This window comes from Parus major, chromosome 3 (genome assembly GCF_001522545.3).
Source record: "Parus major isolate Abel chromosome 3, Parus_major1.1, whole genome shotgun sequence".
Classification (NCBI taxonomy): Eukaryota; Metazoa; Chordata; class Aves; order Passeriformes; family Paridae; genus Parus; species Parus major.
Genome location: NC_031770.1, coordinates 41,537,674 through 41,558,391, shown reverse-complemented (window position 1 = coordinate 41,558,391; position 20,718 = coordinate 41,537,674). Strand labels below are relative to the sequence as shown.

Here is a 20,718-nt window from a genome sequence, read left to right as displayed (position 1 = left end):
AAGAAGGCCAGTGGCATCCTGGCCTCTGCCAGCAATGGTGTGGCCAGCAGGACCAGGGAAGTGACTGACCCCCTGTACTGGGCACTGGTGAGGCCACACCTCAAGTCCTGTGTCCAGTTTTAGACACCTCACTGTAAAAAGGACACTGAGGTGCTGGAGTGAGTCCAGAGAAGGACAAGAGCTGGTGGAGGGTTTGGAGCACAAGTCTTAGGAGAAGCAGCTGAGGGAGCTGGGGTTGTTTAGCCTGTGGAAAAGGAGGCTCAGGGGTGACCTTATTGCTCTCTACAACCACCTGAAAGGAGGGTGCAGCCAGGTTGGGCTTGGTCTCTTGTCTTAGCTTAACATGGGACAAGACCAGAGGAAATGAGCTCAAGTTGTGCCAGCAAAGGTTTAGACTGGATATTAGGAAATATTTCTTCATGGGAAGGGTGAAGAGATTGGAATAAGCTGCCCAGGGAAATGGTGCAATCACCATCCCTGGAAGTCAACAAAAATGTACAGATGCAGCATTTGGGCCCATGGTTTAGTGGTGAACACAGTGTGCCAGGTTAGCAGTTGGATTCAGTTGGATTCCATGATCTTAAAGCTTTTTCCAACCATAATGATTCAATGATTCTCAGAATCTGTTGCTCACAAACAGCTCTTGCTTTTCATGACTACTCCATCACCATACAGAATGAAAACAGTGTCTACATAGAGGAGCTTTCAAAAGCAGCAGAAATTAAAGAAAAAATATATTGTGTTAAGTCTTCCAGCCTTAATTACCATATTCACTATTATTTGTCTACCACAGACAAATTAGCCTAATTACCTTCATATTATTACATCAAGTCCTTTGGGCTGCAGTTCTTCAGATTTTTTTATTTTTTTTTTCTCAGCAAAGTCAGCTTTAGTATTTTTTCCACTCTGGCTCATTTCCTCACCTATTATACATTTCTAATTTGACCCAGCAATTCTCTAGGTTCTATTATACTACAAAATGGTATTGATTAAAAATAAATTGTTTTGGCAAGGTTATTTTTAACATGAAGGACTTCCTTGATCTGGTTTGACATGGATTCCCAAAAGTTTCAACAGTACAGCTGAGGGAGTCAGAAACACATGGGTAGCACTGAAATGTCTTAAGCTGACTTTAATCCCAAGAAGGAAGTTTCTCTTTGGTAAAGATATGTCTTCAAAAAAAAACCCCAAAAAACAAACAACAAAACCACAAAACCAAAACCAGCATGACAGAAGATCAATAAAGAAGAGTATATAACTGAGAGAATTACAGGAAAAAAAATGTGGGAACCATAAATATTTTGTATTTCCAAGACAAGCGTGTCTCAATATTTGTGCAGACTACTTTTAATAAAAACCACAGCTTCTACAGCTGTAGTTTAGAAATATCACTTCTTAATGAATACGAATTCACAAGCAGATTTTTAGCCTAAGTTTGACAAAGATTTATAGTCTAGTGAAATTCACCAGGCTCAGAACCCCTGATAATCAAGTTAAACAACACTAATCGGTATGAGATGTTTGGCACTTAAAAGCAGCTGCAGAGTTCCACAGTCCCTAGGAAGCTGGACCAGACCTCAGGAGATACAGGATCTAAGATCCTGTTCTTCAACCAAGAAGTCAAATCAGGGTGTCAGGGCTACGTCCTGCCAAATCTTGAAAATCTCTAGGGGTGGAGACTGCACAGCCTCTTTGGGCAGTCTTCTAATGAAAAGATTATGCCAAGTCTAAATGTTGTCAATTCATGCACATTACTTTTTGTCTTCCCACCAAGGACTCACAGGTCCTGCAGAGCTGCTCTTAGATCAAAGCCTTATCTTCTCCAGGCTGAACAAGCCCAATTCTCTCCTGTTAAGGCATGTACTCCAGACCACTGGCCGTATTCATGGCTCTGTACCAAATCTGTTCTGGTTTATTACAGTCTTTACTGCTGCTGAATGCAATATTTTAAGTGTGCTCCAAAGTGCTGAGTACCTGCTAAATCTTATCATCCAAACATCATCTTAAACCAGCTAGCTGTTCTTTTGTCCAGAACATAATGTGCTATCTTGATATGGGAGTAATGTGGGACCCTTGCTGAAGTAAAACTGAACAATGATGATTGCTCTCTTCATCCCCAAAAGACAGTTTTTACCACAGAAAACCATCATTGGGTGACAGAATATTTGGTAAGCTCATGTTGATTGTTTTCTGTGACTTTTTCCTTCATATCAACTGAAATGCTTTCCTAGAGGACTCACTTCATGACTTTCCCAGGGATCAAAATGAGGCTAACCAGCCTAGAGTTTCTCTGCGTTTCCTTTTGGCCTTCCTGAAGAGGAACCCAAGACTTCCTTTCCTGCAGTAGCCAAGAATGTCCCCTGATGTGCACCATATTTCCATGATTATAGATTGCCCTGTAAGGACCTTGGCCAATTCCCTCAGAACCTTTTAAGTGTCTTGACCCTGACTTGAAGCATACTAGAACTGGTGTTGTATCTGGCCTGATTTTTAGATTTTATATGGGGAATAACAACTAGGGGACCAATCAAATGCACCCAATTCATAATATTAATTCCTTGTCAATGTATGCAGTATTAAATTATAAATTCATATAAAAATCAAAAATTTGAAGCATTGCACAAAAGTCATGCACCTATACTAAGTAATGTAATTCTCCATGCTCGAAATATCTTCCTACTTTGAATTAATCTCCGAATCAAAATAGAACTAATGGATATAAGCAAATGACACTGGATGTCAAGTTTGAAGAGACCCATACTAATTTTTTAAAAAGGATCAAAATTTCCCATTGCTTTGTTCACTCATTGCCAGATCTACTAATGATAAACAATAATATAAAAAACAAATTTGGCCCTCTGGATAAAATGAAGAAGATATTAACCCAAATAATTTCCTCAGAGGATAATAGTCACATAACTGAATATCTAGACTATTAACTACTCTGTTAGACTAGAAATACATTACTGTGTGTGTAAATGCAAATCTTGTCTCAATTCTTAAACATCGTTAAAAATACACTGAATCCTTTATTAAACTCGTAATTTCTAAGAAACATTTCTTAGTATAGGTTTGCATTTTACATACAGTCTTTCATATTTTATTCCCCCATCTGAACAAAAGGATTTACCTTTTTAGATTCATCCAGCTCCTTGCTATTTTGCTAAAAGCTTCAGACCCTGGTGCTGTCATGGCTTCAAAATCAACCAGCTGAAAATGCAAGAAAACAAGAGATTTTAAGAAATTACAGAATTTTTAAATTCTCAAACTTCAGGAAGGGCTTTGAAGCTTTTCTACCTATGCTCTTGGTAAGACAGGAATAAGCCTACAAACCAGTCTGTGCCCTGACTACTTTGTCCCTCACCATCCATTTGAAGTCAGCATTCAAACCAGGCACTAAAATTCTCTGTAATGTTTGCACACCTCAACACAACCAACACTGAAGTTACACTGGCCATGGCTACTGAATGACTCGCCAAACAACAACAGGACTCTTGGCTACTGTGCACCTTTGACTTCAGAGCAGCCTGAAAATACATGTTGTCATAAGTCAGCTTAGCCCTTCTAACAACTCTGGCAAAAAAATAATCTCCAGTTTCACTTAATCTCTTCCATGTTATGAAAGCTTTTCTAAAAAACAGGCTTATTTGTATACAGGGACTCTGTTTCAGGAAAAACCCTCAAATGTAAAGATGTCCTGTGAGTCAGAAATCCTGCTTAGTAGTAATCCTGAAACTCTGCTTGCCTGCATAAAACCAGTCTGCAAAGTACTACTCTATCAAGTCCTAAGAAAATACTTAAGAAACCCCACAGAAGTATTTTACCTTAGGTTGAACTCCCACAGAATGGGGAAGACTCCAGCTTAATGGTGTACTGAAAAGAAGCTTTCTTACTGCTAAGCAAATGCTGTATGCTCTGAAAAGCTACTAGAGTTCATTGCACTCAAAGGAGTACATTGTTTTCTGGGCTTTCTAGAACAAAAGAGAAAATCACCCTTTCTTCAGTTATCCATGTAGGGTATTTTCTTCAACAACTTGGATTCTCATGGGAATTTTACTGATTATTTTTACAATACATTAAAGAAATAGAGGTGTTCTCACTCCTTTCATGCTAAAAAGGTAATACAGCTAACAAACAAATGTCAAAGAAAAGGAAATCCTTTATTAAACAAAGTGGTATAATATTCAAATGTAGTCACTTAAAAAGTAGGACTTAGTTTAACTTCAGCAGAATGCAGAGGGGAAGGAGAAATCAAGAGAAGTTGCAAATCCATTTCTACTAACCAAGCCCTAAAAGCTCTACAGTACACTGAGAGTACGGACAGAAAATCTGCTGTACACCAGAAGAGTCACTAATTCTGCCCCACTATTCTCAGAACCCTTTTCAAAGCAAGCTGAAAAGAGCAGCTCAGCACACTGGAAATGCTTCAGTAACAGATTTGTAATTCCTGTGGGACCAGACTGCTACAATTTGACTAATCCAAATTATTGTGTACACCATCTCCAAATTCACCTGCTGTCAGAATAGCAATGGAATTTTCAACATTCTCTCAGGTTGCAAGACATCATAGCATGCAGCTGACCCATCTCCAGCAAATAAACATGCAACTTCTGTTCATTCTTACAGCTCTTTCCCCACATTTACAAGTGTAAGTTCCTCCATCAAGACTGAGTTAATGTACTTTGATATTTTGATACTTGCCTTTCCTTTAGGGATTTTTCCTGATACTTCTTTTCCACTTGCCATTAATGCTCCCATGATCACTGAATAAGCTATCACACTAAAAGAATAAAATTAAAAGCAACAAATTGGAGTTGAAGTCTTTCCATAATGCTATTTTAGACTACAAAAGAAATGGAACATAGTATTGTTTCATAGAAGGCTACCAAAGATTACTGTGCTAGTTACTTTAGAAGGAGAAAAAAAAAAAAAAAAACAATCAAGGAGAAAACAATTTAAAAGTGAAATCGCTGTAACTATCAAACATCATGAGAATGAAGTTATAAACCTATGGAGTTTTACTACTGTTTCTACATTAATCAGACCTGTGTTTTCAGACATTGGAGTTCTTAAGACTCCACAGGGCTGAAAACAAAGCAGACTCCTGTTCCCAAGAAGATCAGCTGTAGCCCAGAAGTGTTTATGAACCCTACTGCGAGAAAGCTAGAGGCACTATAAAGCTGTTCAGTTATTTAATTTTTAACTTAATTTTTTTTAACAGTGAATCACAGACAATTTGTCCTAATTTTTACATTCTATAAGGTAAACACAAAATCTGATTAAAAAAATCCCAAAATCTCAGGGTTTTTTTCATACTGAACTGTATCTGAGACTAAGATTCAAAGATGTTAAGTGCTTAAGTGCTTTGTTGAACAGAGATTCGGAACAGTCTTAGATGCAAGTAGGTTTGCATTAAACTGGAATTCCAGTTGAAGAGTTCTGTGACATATGGAACTTAATCCTACGGTTTCACTTTGGGACCCTAACAGTTGCAACAATTTGGTAAAATAATATTTTAGTGTTTTTCATTAAAATAAGTTATCCCAAAGTACATTTCATCAACACACATTTCAGCAAACCTTCCTAAGTGAAATTAGTGGTGTGATACAATATGGAATAGAAAAACAAGCATTACAATTTAAAAATTACGCTTCTCAGTGTGTGAGCTGATGTCTATAAATACAGACTACTCATCATTTTAAAAATACATGCAGCTTTGAATAGTTCCCATCAGCAATTACAAACTAACTTCTAAAACAGTACCAAGTCAGTTCCCGTTGTCACAGCAGCACAAAAGGAGAGGCTGTGCATGGCACACAGCTCTATTAGAAGTAATATTAATATTAAAAAATAATGCATTAAGATACCACAAGACATGGACATCGTACATTAGGCATTCAAGGTAACAGACATGATGAATACCAACACTTACCTAGATCCTCTGGAAAGTGGCATTAAATTATAGAAGTAATAAACTAGTGATAGGATCAAGTTGCAAACAGCATCTACTTCCTAAGAGGAAAAAAAAAGGCATGAATTAGAGATAATTTAATTGCCAGATAATACCTTAATGTGTAAAGGTACACATTGCAAAGTCTTACATTACCACAATTATTTTTTAAGAACCATTTCAAATGTGAAAATGTCAAACTGTGAAGTTGAAGTCTGATTAACAGATGTTTACACAAGCTACTTTGTTGTGTCTTTAACATTTAGGTGAAACACACTTCATCTACACACTTATTAAAGGATGAAAAAGAAAAAGCACAAGCTTGAATGCAGTCCGATTGTCCAAGCACATCAAATCAACACAACACAATTCTAGTGCTTCTCACAAATTTGTGTTACTCATCTTATATGTAACCACCATGAGCCAAATCCTAAACAGGGCTTATAGGAATGAAGGCAAAGGTGAACACAGACCCATGAAAAAAATAAGAAAAAACCAGAACAGACTGTGATATTGAGACCTTGCTGGGACACTCTCTAGTACTACAGGCAAAGCACAGCAAATTTTAAACTAACAGACAGAATTATAGCAACTTCTTATGGTATTTGTCATAATTTGGTTTATGTAACTTTATTACCTAAGAACTCTTTCAAAAAGTACTAGAACAGGGACTAATAAACAGTGTGTATAAAAACATAAAAGGCTTTTTCAAAAAATTAATAATTCCCTGAACAGCCTTACCCCCAGCTCTGCAGACAGAATTAGAATTTTTCCTTTAGCTGTTAGATCCTTATATAGTGCATCTATTTCTGCATGATACAGCTGTGTTCTCTCTTCTGTTGTCTGAGTTTCTACTGAAAATAGTATGTTTCCCACTCTGTTAAGCAGATGAAAAACAAAAGGAGGTAAGACATTTTTTGGACAGAACATGATGCATATCTAGGGTAAATTACAAATCTAATACAGTTACACACCACCATTTTCCTATCATCTTTCTTAAGCTGGAGATTATTTGCATAACTTCTCATTTAATTTAAAAAAAAAACCAAATCACTGAATTAAAAATGCTACATCACAGTCTAAGTTTGAAAGAATATATAAAGACTGCCACCTAATCACAGATGAAGTATTTCCACTGAAGAATACCTGACAAGCATTAGTGTTTCACTTAAATTACCCATTTCACTTAAATGGGTGAAAAACAAGAAATATTAAATTTTAAAATATCTTCACAGGATTTTTTTGTATAGCATGTCTTGTTTTGTTATAAAGCAGTTCCAAACTGAATTCCAGACTGAATGATACAAAACAAAGTTTGTCCAGGACTAAGTTAGGCTATTTACTGACACCAAAATATTTTCCTCAAAATAGTGAAGCCATGAATTTAATGTCCTTTCACCATATATAAGCCTGTGATTTAGAATGTAAAATAAAAAAAACAAGACACATTAACATTTTAGCAGATACGTATGGATTCCATGCCACTCATTGAAAATACACAAATTCTGAGCAAAATCCCAATCCATTGAATTTTAACTTTAGTTTTAATTTTTTTTTTATTTTATAGTATGACAGTACTTCTGAGCTTCAGACTTGCTCATTTTTCAGAAGGACAAAGAAGCAGAATCCACAAAGTGAGACATTTACTATCTCACCCAGAGAGTGACCCAAAGCCTCTTGATTGTATTCTCATACATTCAGGTACTATTTAAATTTTCACATGCAGATAAAAGGTCTGCAAACATCTCAAACATGAAAAAGGCAAAAATCTCACACAGAAGACACTGTAATCTATTCTTAGATCACAGAAATTTCAAGTCCATTCAGGACTTCTCAGTCAACACAAAAGACAAGGTCTCACAAGAAGAAATTAATTTTGATATGTATAAAGACTGAGGTATTTGATATTTTTTCCCCTTTAGGCATTTTTTAGCCAAAGCTGAAAAACAATGTATCTTTTCACTTTTGTGCTGTATGTTAGAGAATCAACTCAGTACCATGGGTGTTATCCATATTCCCTTTTTGTCAAAAACACAAATCAAGTCCTCAAATGAATAAACTTTAGTTATTTACAAAAATGCCACTAGCGATAAACAAAACCCACTTTATGTGAGCAGAAATGGCATTTCAGACAATTAATTCCTAATAGTTCATCACTGCTTAATGTACCCTAACCCCTTAAAACAGCAAACGTACTTATCTCCTGTTATTGTAATTGTGAATCCATCATATTCTTTCCCTTGATCCTTCAGGCTGGGGACTTTTGTGTTCACAGTGAACCCATCTCTGGTTTTACTGTTAAACTGCTTTCAAAAGAAAAAAAAAAAAAGTAATATTAGAGGTAGCAGAGACAGAGACTGCCTAGCTATTGCTTTGAAGCAAATAAAATACATGTAGTAGAAATGAACGTGGACAAACTTAGGGAACAGAACAAAGTTACTGTCAGAGACTTTATTTCATTCATCCTTTATTTCCTTCTGAATGGAAACCATAAATACTGAGTGAGGTATAGTAGCATTCAACTTTATAACTAAATAGTGAATAAAATGTGCTGATTATGAAAAGCAATGGTACAAAGCAGTTCAAGTTGTAAAGATTCTTTCCCAAATTGCATGCTGATGGTAACCTTTTGGTGCAACAATGTAAATGGAAAAGCAGGAATTTGAGACCCCATTTTATGTTTACACTAAGAAGTGGCTGCATTAGTCCAAGTGTGAATTCCAGAATACAACTCAAAGCAACAGTTTCTTAACTGTCATCCAGTTTCAATTGATGTTTATCCTTATCAGAAGGAAAATATCTCCAAGTTTAAAAATTTTACAAAGCTACATTATCTAAGAGTAACACTGTAGCCAGAGAGTTGTATAAACCAGGCAGAACTGCATTTAAGTAAAGCCAAAAGCCCAGCTTTCCGTTAGCTACCCAAATAACCAAATTACATCACTGTGAGAAAGATATTTATTTTATTTAGGCACTAATAATGGCTAATATGCACTAGTGTTTACTCAGGCAGTTATTTGCATTAAGCCAAAACCTGTGATCCAGGGTGTTTTATTTCAAGAGAATCTGCATTTTTGTTAAAGGAACAAAAAGCTTTTAATGAGACAACATTCCACGTTTATAGTTTGGAATGGGATGCAAGAGACTCAAACCAGACCAAAATGTACAAGTATGGAAACTGGGAAGAATATTTGCTGCCAGTTGAGACATTTACTTTGAAACAATAATGTGCAGTCCACTATGTTTACATATTTTCATTATTCTCTTGGAGTAACATGTATTTTTAACTCCACTAGTAGCATTTTTCTGGCCAACAATTCCAAAGTAACCACATTAGATGCTCTATGGGGTCCTACTTCCACATTTGTGTGCGAGTAAGGAACACTTAGTTGTCCATCCACCCCAATATCTACAACCTCTTTAGCAAAAGCTTTTGTTTAGATTCAGTTCATATCTATTTGGCTTCATCTTTCAAACCCCAGAATAAGATAGTAATATCATAGGGACCTCTGAAATTAGGGTGTCTTCAAAGAACACATATTAACAACACATTATAAAAACCCATAGAAAAGTGTAGTGCTTCAGCCATGTAGCTCCTGCAAAATTAACTGTAGTGCACGAGTGATCACTAGTACCAAGAACACATCCAAACCCAGACAATCTGTCAGGAGTAGCAGCAAGGCAGCCTCAGAGATCTCTGCTCTATGGCAACCCAGCTGCTTTGCTTAGATACAAAATTCCAGGGTGGACACACAAGATAAGAAGGTAAAGAATTTGTCTCTATTCAGCATAACTCTTTCTTCCCAAATTTTCTTCTGCTCCAATCAAATTTCTCTACAATCCTTTAAAAAGACTCACTGTCAATTTGTTTCCCCAGCCCCCAAATACTTACACACTGCTCACCCTAGATAAATTTGGTGAAATGGGGGAAAAGGGGAACGACTTTCTTAAATTCAGCTCAAGCCTTACTACTCAAGTTGCGGTAAGAGTATAAATCATTTTGCAGGTCATACATCCAAAGCCTTTCTACAAAGATCACCAGCAGCAGGAAGAAAACCTGCAAGTTTCCCACTCCTGTTTTGCCAAGTCTTCCTAAGCTCAAAAATTTAATCCAGGACTTTATTTTAGCTATCAGTCACAAAGGGCAACAATTACCCCACTTCCCCGTGCCAGCCCCAGCACATACTGAGCTGCACCAATGGACCAAAAGTAAAAAGAGCTTCCATATTCCTAATCTTTCAGGCACATCTATCAATTTTTCTCCTTCCTATTGAACAGGCACAGAGTGAGCCCACTATAGCAGATCTGACCACAAACCCTCTTGGTTGAAAAGGCTGGCTTCCAAGAACTAGATTTAACGTTTTGGTTTCCCATAATTTTGTTACCAGTTCACAATTAGGCCAAGGATTTCAAACCATTTGCACATATCAAAGGGGAGGTCCAACCCTACACATGCAGATTTGGAATAATGTGAGCTAGTGTTTCCAGTTACTCATTTAAGCTTATATACAATGGTTTTATTTTCAGGAATTGAGTATCTCCCAGAACACATTTTGTGATTTTTACCACATATTAAAGTTTTTCTGTAATTTACCTTCATTATGGGAAGAAGATCTTCTACTTTATGCACCTTTTCCAAAGCTTCCCGAACCTCTAGCAGTCCTTTTGGATTATTAGCACTGGAAAAAATTAAATATTAAATAGAGCAGTTGAACACATGTAGCATTTCTGGAAATTCACATACCTTTAACATAATCAGCCACAGTGAAGTAAGTTATTGAAAGTTAAATATTTCTTTTCTGAAAATTAGTTCCTTTATGCTTGTCCACATGCTCTCCTCCTATATTTCAAAAAACACTTTTCTCATATATCAGATCAGCTTATTTTTTTCAGCTTCAAACTTCAATTTCAGAATTCAGATTTATCTTACTCTAATCAACTGCTCTATCTTACTCTTGCTATTGGCCACTCTAAAGCATCAAACAGTCTTTGCATGAGTGTGTGTGAGCAGGGGGTTCTAGGTAAGGAAAGATGGAAGTAGAAGAGCATTAAAACCAGAAATATTCTTCACAAAATACATGCATCTGTGTAGCCTTCAAGGTAAGTAAATACTTCAGATGCAGGCACAGTTGCATCATGAAGAAACCTGCTGAATTACTGTTCTTATAATTATTAATTACACTATTCCAGATTTTAAGAACAGAATTATTTTATGAATCACACCACAAATTGGTGCGGTTTAAGGTCAAATGCTACTGGGTTTACTCTAAACAAACTTCCTAGCAACAGACGACAGACTGCCAAATACTACAGAACTTACTTATTTTCAGCAATTATCATAAATTTCTAAAATTTGATCATTTTCAAGGATTTTCTGCACTTTCATCTTCTGATATTTAAATAGCATAATGAGATTGAAAAACAAAACTCAGTATTTAATGAAAGTTACCAGGCCAAAGGAAAATTAAAAAGCTAAGAAAGTTTTAAAACTTTTTAAAGTTAAAAAGCTTTAACTTAAAAAAGTTTAAACTAAAAGAGTTTTTTAGTTTATGTTATCAGAATACTGAGCCACAGTATTCTGTACAGATGCCAACATCAATTTTCATATTACCTTTAGTCATATTATTTCATTCAAGAGTCTACAACTCTCTTCAGTTCCAAGACAGCACCTACCAAGCCATCTATGTAACGGTAAAGATTCCATGCTCATTTAAAACTAATTGTCAAACACCTGTCTCAATGAAAATTACTTTCCATATCTTCTTTTCTCTTTTTTTCCACACTTCTTAACAAACTAATCTCAATAGTCAGTGTCTCGGTACTTGATTCTACCAGGAGGAAACCTAACATCTTTAATAAATCATATACTTAAAAACATAGAGATCAAATCATGACAGAACCATGGCTACAAATTCAAAACAGTTATTTGTTTCTAGGTACACTGTAATTCACAAGGGTTTTTTTCCCTATTGGTTTAAGTTTCTTTACGTGGCAATGAATACAATTTTCCATTTCCAACAGGAATTAAAACAATTGTATATATTACAGAAACCAGAACTTACTAAACTAAGAAAAAAAAAAAATCTTTCAGACTTTGTGAAATTAGTATTACATAAATTTCAGATCATTATTACCAGGTGAATAAAGCAGGGGGAAAAAAAGTTGTAATTTACCCATGATAAACAAGGATCCTGTCTTTGATAAAATGAAGAATTTTCTCAAAGTATTCCAAGTACCGCATGTTAATGACCTGTCCCCTACAAAGAAAATAAAGGGTTTTTTAAAGTCTTGTTTTTCAATCCAACATTCCAGGACACAAATATTACTCATTAATATTTGATACAATTTTATTCACAGTTGCTCTGTAAATTAAAGACCCACGTAGGGTTTATCTTTGTGGTGAATTGCCAATCCCCCATTTTAAATACAGATTACATCGTGAACTTGCTCAAATTCATATACCATTAGAATTGTTGTTCTCTGAAAAAGTACATTCCATGCGTATTTCCCCATTTTTAGTGTGCCTGATGCCAGCAAATCTTATCTATAAGACAATTATCAATTTGTACAAGATATAATCTTCCCTAGACTCACAGATACAAGACAACTGAGAAAAGAATTCTCAATTTGCACATTTAGAGAACCAACATTCTCTAGTTTACATATTTGCCAATATACATGTTGATCTGCTCTGACTGTCCTCAGATATTTTTCCTTAATCACCTGTGTCCCTCTATATTGAAGTAATTTCCCTTTTGATCCCAACAGTTACAAGTGGTAACTGAAAACCAAAAACATTAAAAAGGTGGTGTTTTTTTCCTTTGGACTACTAAGTAAAAAAAAAAAAAAAATCAACATTAAAATGTGGTAGAAACCTGTTAGGATTATAACCACTCTGAGAGGAAAAATTACATACCATTACTGCACTTGCAGGAGTCCTTCCTCTTCTCCCAGTCTACAAAACAAGATTTTATAAAGCAAGCGTTATCGCTCTCTGAGGAAGCAAAACCACTGTCAATCACAGGAAGCTGTGTACACCTAGCTTTTTCTTTCCACTTCAAGGGAATTTTTGGCAGCTCAAGTCCCTGTCTAATGTCTCACTTGACAGTATCTCACCTTAGGAGGCCTAGTCTCAGAAAACCAGTGGAATCAGTCCTCAAAAACTGAACAGAATTAGAACACATATACATATCTGCACATAGGAAAGGGAGGCAGGGAAAGCAGAAGGATGAAGACAAATCTAATATACATAATTTGCCCTTGTTGTACGTCCCATCATTTTCCATCTGTATTAAAAAAATATCTGTACAACAGGCAGTAGCGTGTCAGTATAAGGAATGTAATAAAGGCTTCTCCTTTAGTGTTATCTTGGAAAACACATCCAAAGCAGACCTATCACTCTCTAAGGCCATCTAGAAGGTGTCATACCAAGAAAGACTTTTACTGGGTGGTCAGAAGTAATTTGTGTTTATTCCCACTCTTTCTTCTTGTTTAGTAAACACTACCACCAAGAATTCAAAAGTTGCAGTGTTCCAGAGTGTCTTTTTATTTATAAGAACATTAAGCATATCATTAATGTTTAGTTGATCACAAATCCTTGCTTTGTCTATGAAAATGACGAAAGCTTTCCAAAACATTTTCTTTACTTTAAATCAAACTTACTAGCTTCGATCATTTAAGCCAGAAAGGAGATAAGCCAAATTCACCCTTGTCTATAGGCCAACAAAGAGACAGCTGACACATTTGCATCTTGAGAACATTAAGATCTGAAAGCCTATCAAAAATTGTGAAGTGCAAGATATTTCTTATATATCTTTTAAAAAAGGTCCCCAAATTGACACCAAAAAAAATCCAAAGAAGGTTTTTATTTTCTGACACACTCCAAACATTTTGCCATTCTAGAAAAGACAAAAAATAATTCAGTAGACACTGAATGCTAATGCCTCCATTACAAGACTCATTTAACAGGAATCACTGATCAATACTGGACTTCCAATGGAAAGGATTTGAGTAAAGAAAAAGGTTGTGCTAACAGACAAGTAATCCAAGTATTTCTGCCCACAGAAATTCCTGGTGTACAATTCAGATGAAATAAAACCTAGATACAGTTTGAGCTCAGCATGATTAGATCTTCTACAAATGCTAGAACACCCAACTGCTGTTGTTACAATTCTTGCCTAACATCTTTTATCCTAGCATACATAATAATAACCATGCAAACTATGATTTGTCAGCCTAAATCTACTGTTATACTTGGCTGTCAGGTAGCCATGCTATTTTAGAAAGAATTCAGCCTTAGAATGAGTATGAGAATAACTTTCAAACCATAACCAAACTATAAAACTAAGTATATCTTCCTGCAGGATAGTCAGAAGACCATAAAGCCATCTCAGTTATCAAGAAAAGGATATTGGGGCTCTGTGCCCTTTTAGTCTCTTCAATCAGCAGCCATTTTACAAGCTGAGTAATGTAAAAAAGGAATTATACAAATCTGCATAATTCTTTAAGAATAAATTGTCATTTAGAAATCATAGTGAACTAGAACATGCTTCAAAACTAAAGTAAATTTTACAGAAACAGCCATTACCACTTAGTATGTTCATTTATTCTATCCCTCACATCATGTGAAATAATCAGGATGGAGCCAAAAGCAGAAACACATCACAACAGAAAGCTCATCAAAGAAAGTGGCTATTACTTAAGGCTGCAGAAAGACCAAACCAGAACAGGTTTCCAGAGTCAAAAAGAATGCAATCACCATCCAGTACTAAAGCATGAGCAACTCCTAAGGCAGTGGTATTTAGGCTGCTTTAAATTTATTGTTTCTTCAAAAAAGGCAGCAAACCAGTGTTTTTCAGAGAACCACTACTTAGCTATCAAATAAGCACAACCAAAATGCTGATGTGATCCCCAAAAGCCAAGGCTGAGCCAAACCAAAAAGGTTAGAATTAGGTTCATTGTGGGCCTAGAATTCTGACCGTTCATGAAGCTTATTTCAGACTTCTATAAAACAACCAAAACAGCTGTAACAGTACATTGTCAGTTTTGCCAGCACTCTCTGATGAAAGGAAAACAAGTGAAGTACTCTGGCCACTGCAAAAGAAGAGTTCCTGACACAGAGATCCTGAACAATTACATATTTCTGCAGATTAAACGTTCAGTATATGAAACTGCAAACGTTCAGTTTGCAGTTTCAGGATGTTAATTAAGTGTTGTTACATGAATGCCTTTCTGCCAACACAGATCACCTAGAAGTTAGGCTTTTACTCTCCCATTTTGAAATAAAACCATGAAGAAACAGGTGAAGTATGCAATGCATCTCTCTCTCCAAGTAAAGATGGCTGTGGTTTCTGCTGCATTGTACATACAACAAGAGAGAAATGCAGCAACAGCAGAGATGGAAACAGCTTAGAGCCCAAATGTAACACTTGGCTTGAGTGAAGAGATAAGCCTGAGCACAAGACTGTTCAAAAAGCAGCACAACTTGCAAAATAAATGATCTGCACTGGAGTTTAATGCTGCATTAACCACTCCATAAAGTAATGGAGAAGCTGCTAGGGTCCATTCCACAAACTGGAAGGAAGAGTGAGGACAAATCCTCATTAGCCTCTGCATATGAACATCAGAACATCACTATTCTTCTCTGCCTGAAATAATTCTTGAGAAGGCTTTGTTTCCCTTATTCTCCTTCTTCAGTACAGATTCTCAAAGAATAAAGAGATAGACATACATAAAAGCAGAATGACAGATCAAAGATTCAGTATTTCCCAGGAGGGGGTGGAATAAGATGAAACCTGGCTACGCATTTACTTACACAAACACACTCTGCTCCTGTGATTGACAGTGATGTTGCCACATCGAGTCTGTCACACTTGTACCACTTCAAAGGAGGTAGGACTGTCATAACTACAAATACAGAGTTTTGCAGCATGGGAGAAGATGGAACGTACAACAGTAGTTGAATCTATTAAATTTTACCTTTATTTGTAAGTGCAACTATTATCTTTCACAGGTTACTTGTTTTGTCATTTTTGCTTTACTCTGGCCTGCCTTGGAGAACTATGTTTTTCCTCTTCACTGTAAATTGGTACTAAAGCTAATAGAGCAGCATTGTTTCAATATTGTTGCCACTGCATTCAAGAGGCAGCATTTGCAAAAATTACAAGTATGATGAACTTAATAAATTTTATACATTTAAGCTTATTTGGGAAACAAAAACAGCATGTGAAAATATGCATATTCTGGATCCTTGTTAGGTACTGCTATAACTGGTTGTACAATTGAAATTTGGGGAAAAGAGGAAATGTCATAAGGGAAAATTGTACACAAATCAAATAAAATTCCATCAGAAGACATAAAATAAATATTCAAGTAAAACAATTAACACATATGCATTCAATGCTGTAAAATGCTGTTTCATAAAGAGCTGGTAACTCCTGGCACAATCCCTTAGTATGTGTGGGAATACTGTTTGGTAAAACTCTCATACCTGATTAAGTTAATGTGATTATTGAAACCTCTGCTAAGGCTCCGGGCAGGCATTTGATCCAACCAAAGCACAGGCTGGTCAGGGTCAGCTATCCTGCAAAGACAAAGGACATCAACATTGACACACATTTCAACCCATGTCATATTTTTAATACAGCTTTATTCACAGACAGAATGATTTTAAGCAAAAACTAGAATTCAGAGATTATGGAAAAGAACTTTTCCTGAAACACAGGGTTTTTTTCTGATAAAAACCATACAACTCAAACATTTGATGTTTCTGGAGTAGAAACTGTAAGTTTTTATTTGCCTTAGCTGCAATGGATCCTGTGGTCTCTCACAGCTTTGCTTCAACTGGAAAATGCTATTCCAATTTTTTCCCTCCTTTACAGAAGAAGAAAAATGGAGTATTTTAAGAAGGGCACTCCTTGTACCTACACCATCCTTTTCTTTTATCTGAACCTTTTTAGTTAGAGAATGGCAGCAAGTGTTCATTTTCTTGTCAATGACTGCAGCCCTTTGGTTAGCTGGAGCACTCATCATTATGACAAACAACCCAGGCTTGCTCTCTGTCCTCTGTGAGCATTACCTTCGCCACTTCACAGCAATATCAAACATATCTCTCCACTGCATCAGTCTGGTTTTCCCATTCATCCGAACTTTGGAGTTTGCCCAAGTCCGCAGCACAGCTTGCATTACTTCCAGAGTGGCCAATCCCATTGCTGAGGTGAGGCAGGAGGACAGAGGTACCAACAACAGAAACAGAAAACCAATTAGAGCCAAATACTCCGTTTTGCACAGAAAGGAAAACTGAAGCAGGAAAGCAATGTATTTACAGAAAAAGAATGGACAACATCAAAAAGTCTGATTTCCAGAGATTCTGGAGATTCTGATTTCCCAGCTGTGCCCAGCTAGGTCAAGAAAATGACATAATGCTTATTTTAAACATTTTATCTCAATTGAAAGAAACAGAGCATAAAACTAATTTGCAGACAGAGAAGATATAGCATTCAATTATCACCACAATGACTTCCCCCCCTGCCCCCTCAAATTTACAGAGCATTTTCAGTATACCTCTATGTATCCTTTTATTTGGAAGAAATCCTGGTGTCTCATACTGCATCATGGAACCCAGATGATCAGCTACACATATGAGTTCTTGCACATCAGGCTTATAGCTTTCAAAATTCTGAAATAACACATCTCTTACAGAGGAGAAAAACATGCATCAGACATAGCTTGACTATAAAAGCCCTGAAAGCATTTGGCAAACAAATTTGTATTTTACAGATTAATACCATTTGTGTGAGAAACACTTAAACTCAGGATAAAGAACACTCATTCCTCCTCCCAGCCCACTGAAATAGACAGTATGTTGCAATTACACCCAATATTTCAAATGAATTCAGTCTTACTGAATTCAATGGCAGACCTCTACATTTAAAAGAGGCTTTAAAAAAATAAAAAAATTCTCACTTTATATGTGGCTGTAACCCTGGCTGTTCTTCATAATTTTCTATAAGAAAAGGAAGATTTTTGGCCCAGTGATCCTTGAAATTTCCAGGAAGATCTATATCAGTATTATACTCTGTAAGAGGGGTGTCCAAATGTGCATGCAAATATCTGGAGTACTCTGGAGGAAAGAAATCAAATTAAATAATGTTTGAATAATCAGTTTACTTATGCCATTACACAAAAACAGTAACCAGGTTATATGCTTGTCAGTTAAACAACATGACTTTAATAAGTCATTTATTTTTTGATAATATAATTTTACTATTACCCAAATTCCAAGATAGAAATAAATCTTTTTCAACTAAGTATCACCACAGTCTTCATTTATATAGAAATGTATATTCCATTTTTGGACCTAGCTTTAACTGTATGAACAATAAGAATCAGTATTTGCACTAGTACATTTTCTTAACATACATACTCAACAGTGCTCACAAGAATGTACACTCGTTTCTCTAAAATGACCATAACTACAAGCAAGCTTGCACTTCTAGGGTCCTTGAAGAATTTACAAAATTTTAAAAAAACCAAAACAATTCCAACTTACCTCGGAGATATTTCACTTTAAGATATTCTGGACTGGCCTTCTGTCCTGGCAGAGGATCATTTAACATAACTTTAGTCTGAGCTTTTATGCCTTCATAAAACTGTCCCATTGCAACATGGCTGAGACCCTTCATGTACTGGCACACTTCATTGTATGGTTCTAGCTGTAGACATCTCTAAGATTAAAGGAGCAAAGCACCCATAAATCAAGAGACAGAAAGAGTATCCTCAAATAATCCAACCTGTCTGGTCAGAAGACATGTGAAAACATTTCTTGATTACTACGATCTACTTCCATCATAATTTTCTTTCAAATGCTGCTGAGCATTTGCTAGCAAATGTAAGAAAAAATATTTTCAGCTTTATCAAAGGGGAAAAAAACCAGAAAACCCAAACTCTGCCAACGCAAATATGCTTTGCACACTTTGCTCTAACAATATTAGCTCAACATTAGCTGGATGAAATTAGGCAAAATACACTCCAAAATATACTCAAAATATACTCAAAAAATATACTCCAAAATACACAATATAACAAATAATTTTGGATTAGTTATACAGATACATATCTTATTCATCCCTTCACTACTTCATGCATTAGTACACTTCTATGTTAGTCAGCTATTTACTCTATATTAAACACACAGGAAATTCCTGTTTATGATTCATAAATGAATGCTCCAATTCTTACAGCAATTACATTTATTTAGAAGAGCATCACCACCTCAGAAGTTGAAGTATCTTTTCAATCACACCAATATCCACAAAATGGTTTATAGAAGGTGAATATGTAATAATTCACATAAAAGTGTTCTCCTTGGGATAAGCACTGACTCATTTGGAAATGAAATTTATTTCATTCCCTGTTTTAAGAGTATGGGCATACAAATAACATCTGCCTTTTTTGTTCTGTCTACAAAATAAGGCAATTATTTAAGTGTAGAGATAGTCAAGCCAGTAGAGATAGGCAAGATTTTGGCAACATGAAAATTTCTGTAAGCACAATGAATCACAACATATGCTGAGTCTGTCAGAAAAAAATACTCTAGAAAAACTAGATAAACATTGTAACTTATTTTCAGCTGAAAATTACAGACTAGTACATTTCTTCTTTCATCCAATATGAAAAAGCTTTAGATTTCAAGTCTAAGTATCAGTAAGAACACAATTACCAGTTTAAAATAGAAAATAAAACATTTCAGCCAGTGCCTGGTTTTACAAATGCATAAAACAGTTAAAGAAATCACCTTAGTGATTACTTTTTCAATTACAAACTGTTCGGTTTTATTTTTTAAACCAGACTGCAGAAAGAAATACTTCTAGCTCAAGTGCACACACACTCAGAATGAAAAAACTTTGAAATTTGTCCATTTTATTGCACTTGTCTTTTAACAAGACCTTGTTAAAACATTTAAATTTTGTGTTTACTTAGAGCCTGCTTACCTTAAAATTCTTCAGTGCTTCATCTAAGCTACCATGATGATAAAGCATCATTCCTTTGAGCTGCAATGTCTGAACATGATTTTGATTCAGCAGTAAAGCCTTCTGGAAGCTCTCTGTAGCAGCATCAAAGTTGCCAAGCTCTCTAGGTGATTTCAGAATGTGGAAAGTGAAAAATATGGAAGGCAACAGTGACAAAAAATTACCTGTTAAAGGTGACTTTAAGGTGCCCAAAGGGGATATCTTTGAAGAGAAACACAGCACCAATGGAAAATTTTTATAACAAAAGCAGTAATTTTGCAACTATTCTTCTGTGGTAATAACAGAACAGCTGCACAGAGTTTCTTACTCCCAGAAATGTGTACTCTGAAATACAACCCCACAAGACCACAAATCTGCACAATCCTCAGCAGTCATAAAAGCTGTAAAAACACATGTCTAAGGTATTTCTTCAGAAACTAATGTAAATAAAACTTCTACACAAAGCATTCTTGGAAGAAAATATATTTGAGAGGTCTTTCTAACTTCTAAGTACAAACATGTTTTTAAAACTTGACCAACTACTTCAATTCTGAGTAAGAAGAAAGCATATGGTGTTTGAAAACTGGAACTAATTAAAAATTTATTGACTAGAATTACTCCATGTGCAAGACAGCTGTACATGTAAGCAGACAGTAAAAACAGTCACAGAGAAACTGTTCTGAAAAAATTAAAATAGAAATAGTATACAGTTTAATTTATCATAGTTTTTTAATTCAGTACACTGATTTCTTTAAGATT

The 20,718-nt window shown here is 35.7% G+C and overlaps 1 protein-coding gene across 4 annotated transcripts in view; it reads right to left on the bottom strand.

The window, feature by feature from the left end:
• TTC13 (tetratricopeptide repeat domain 13) overlaps nucleotides 1-20,718 on the bottom strand; it is a 39,094-nt gene that overhangs the window by 376 nt on the left and 18,000 nt on the right. For 2 of the 4 annotated variants that reach the window (XM_015622029.2, XM_033512655.1), the window contains 13 exons: nucleotides 19,942-20,083; nucleotides 18,501-18,675; nucleotides 17,915-18,071; nucleotides 17,513-17,643; nucleotides 17,028-17,160; nucleotides 16,440-16,532; nucleotides 12,124-12,207; nucleotides 10,545-10,629; nucleotides 8,147-8,256; nucleotides 6,692-6,827; nucleotides 5,933-6,012; nucleotides 4,702-4,780; nucleotides 3,131-3,210 (listed from right to left, as the gene is read on the bottom strand). In XM_015622029.2, the coding sequence (XP_015477515.1) occupies nucleotides 3,131-3,210; nucleotides 4,702-4,780; nucleotides 5,933-6,012; nucleotides 6,692-6,827; nucleotides 8,147-8,256; nucleotides 10,545-10,629; nucleotides 12,124-12,207; nucleotides 16,440-16,532; nucleotides 17,028-17,160; nucleotides 17,513-17,643; nucleotides 17,915-18,071; nucleotides 18,501-18,675; nucleotides 19,942-20,083 (1,485 nt within the window). The remainder of the gene's footprint in view (nucleotides 1-3,130; nucleotides 3,211-4,701; nucleotides 4,781-5,932; nucleotides 6,013-6,691; nucleotides 6,828-8,146; nucleotides 8,257-10,544; nucleotides 10,630-12,123; nucleotides 12,208-16,439; nucleotides 16,533-17,027; nucleotides 17,161-17,512; nucleotides 17,644-17,914; nucleotides 18,072-18,500; nucleotides 18,676-19,941; nucleotides 20,084-20,718) is intronic. The other 2 variants (XM_015622030.2, XR_004496345.1) reach the window with 2 other exon arrangements.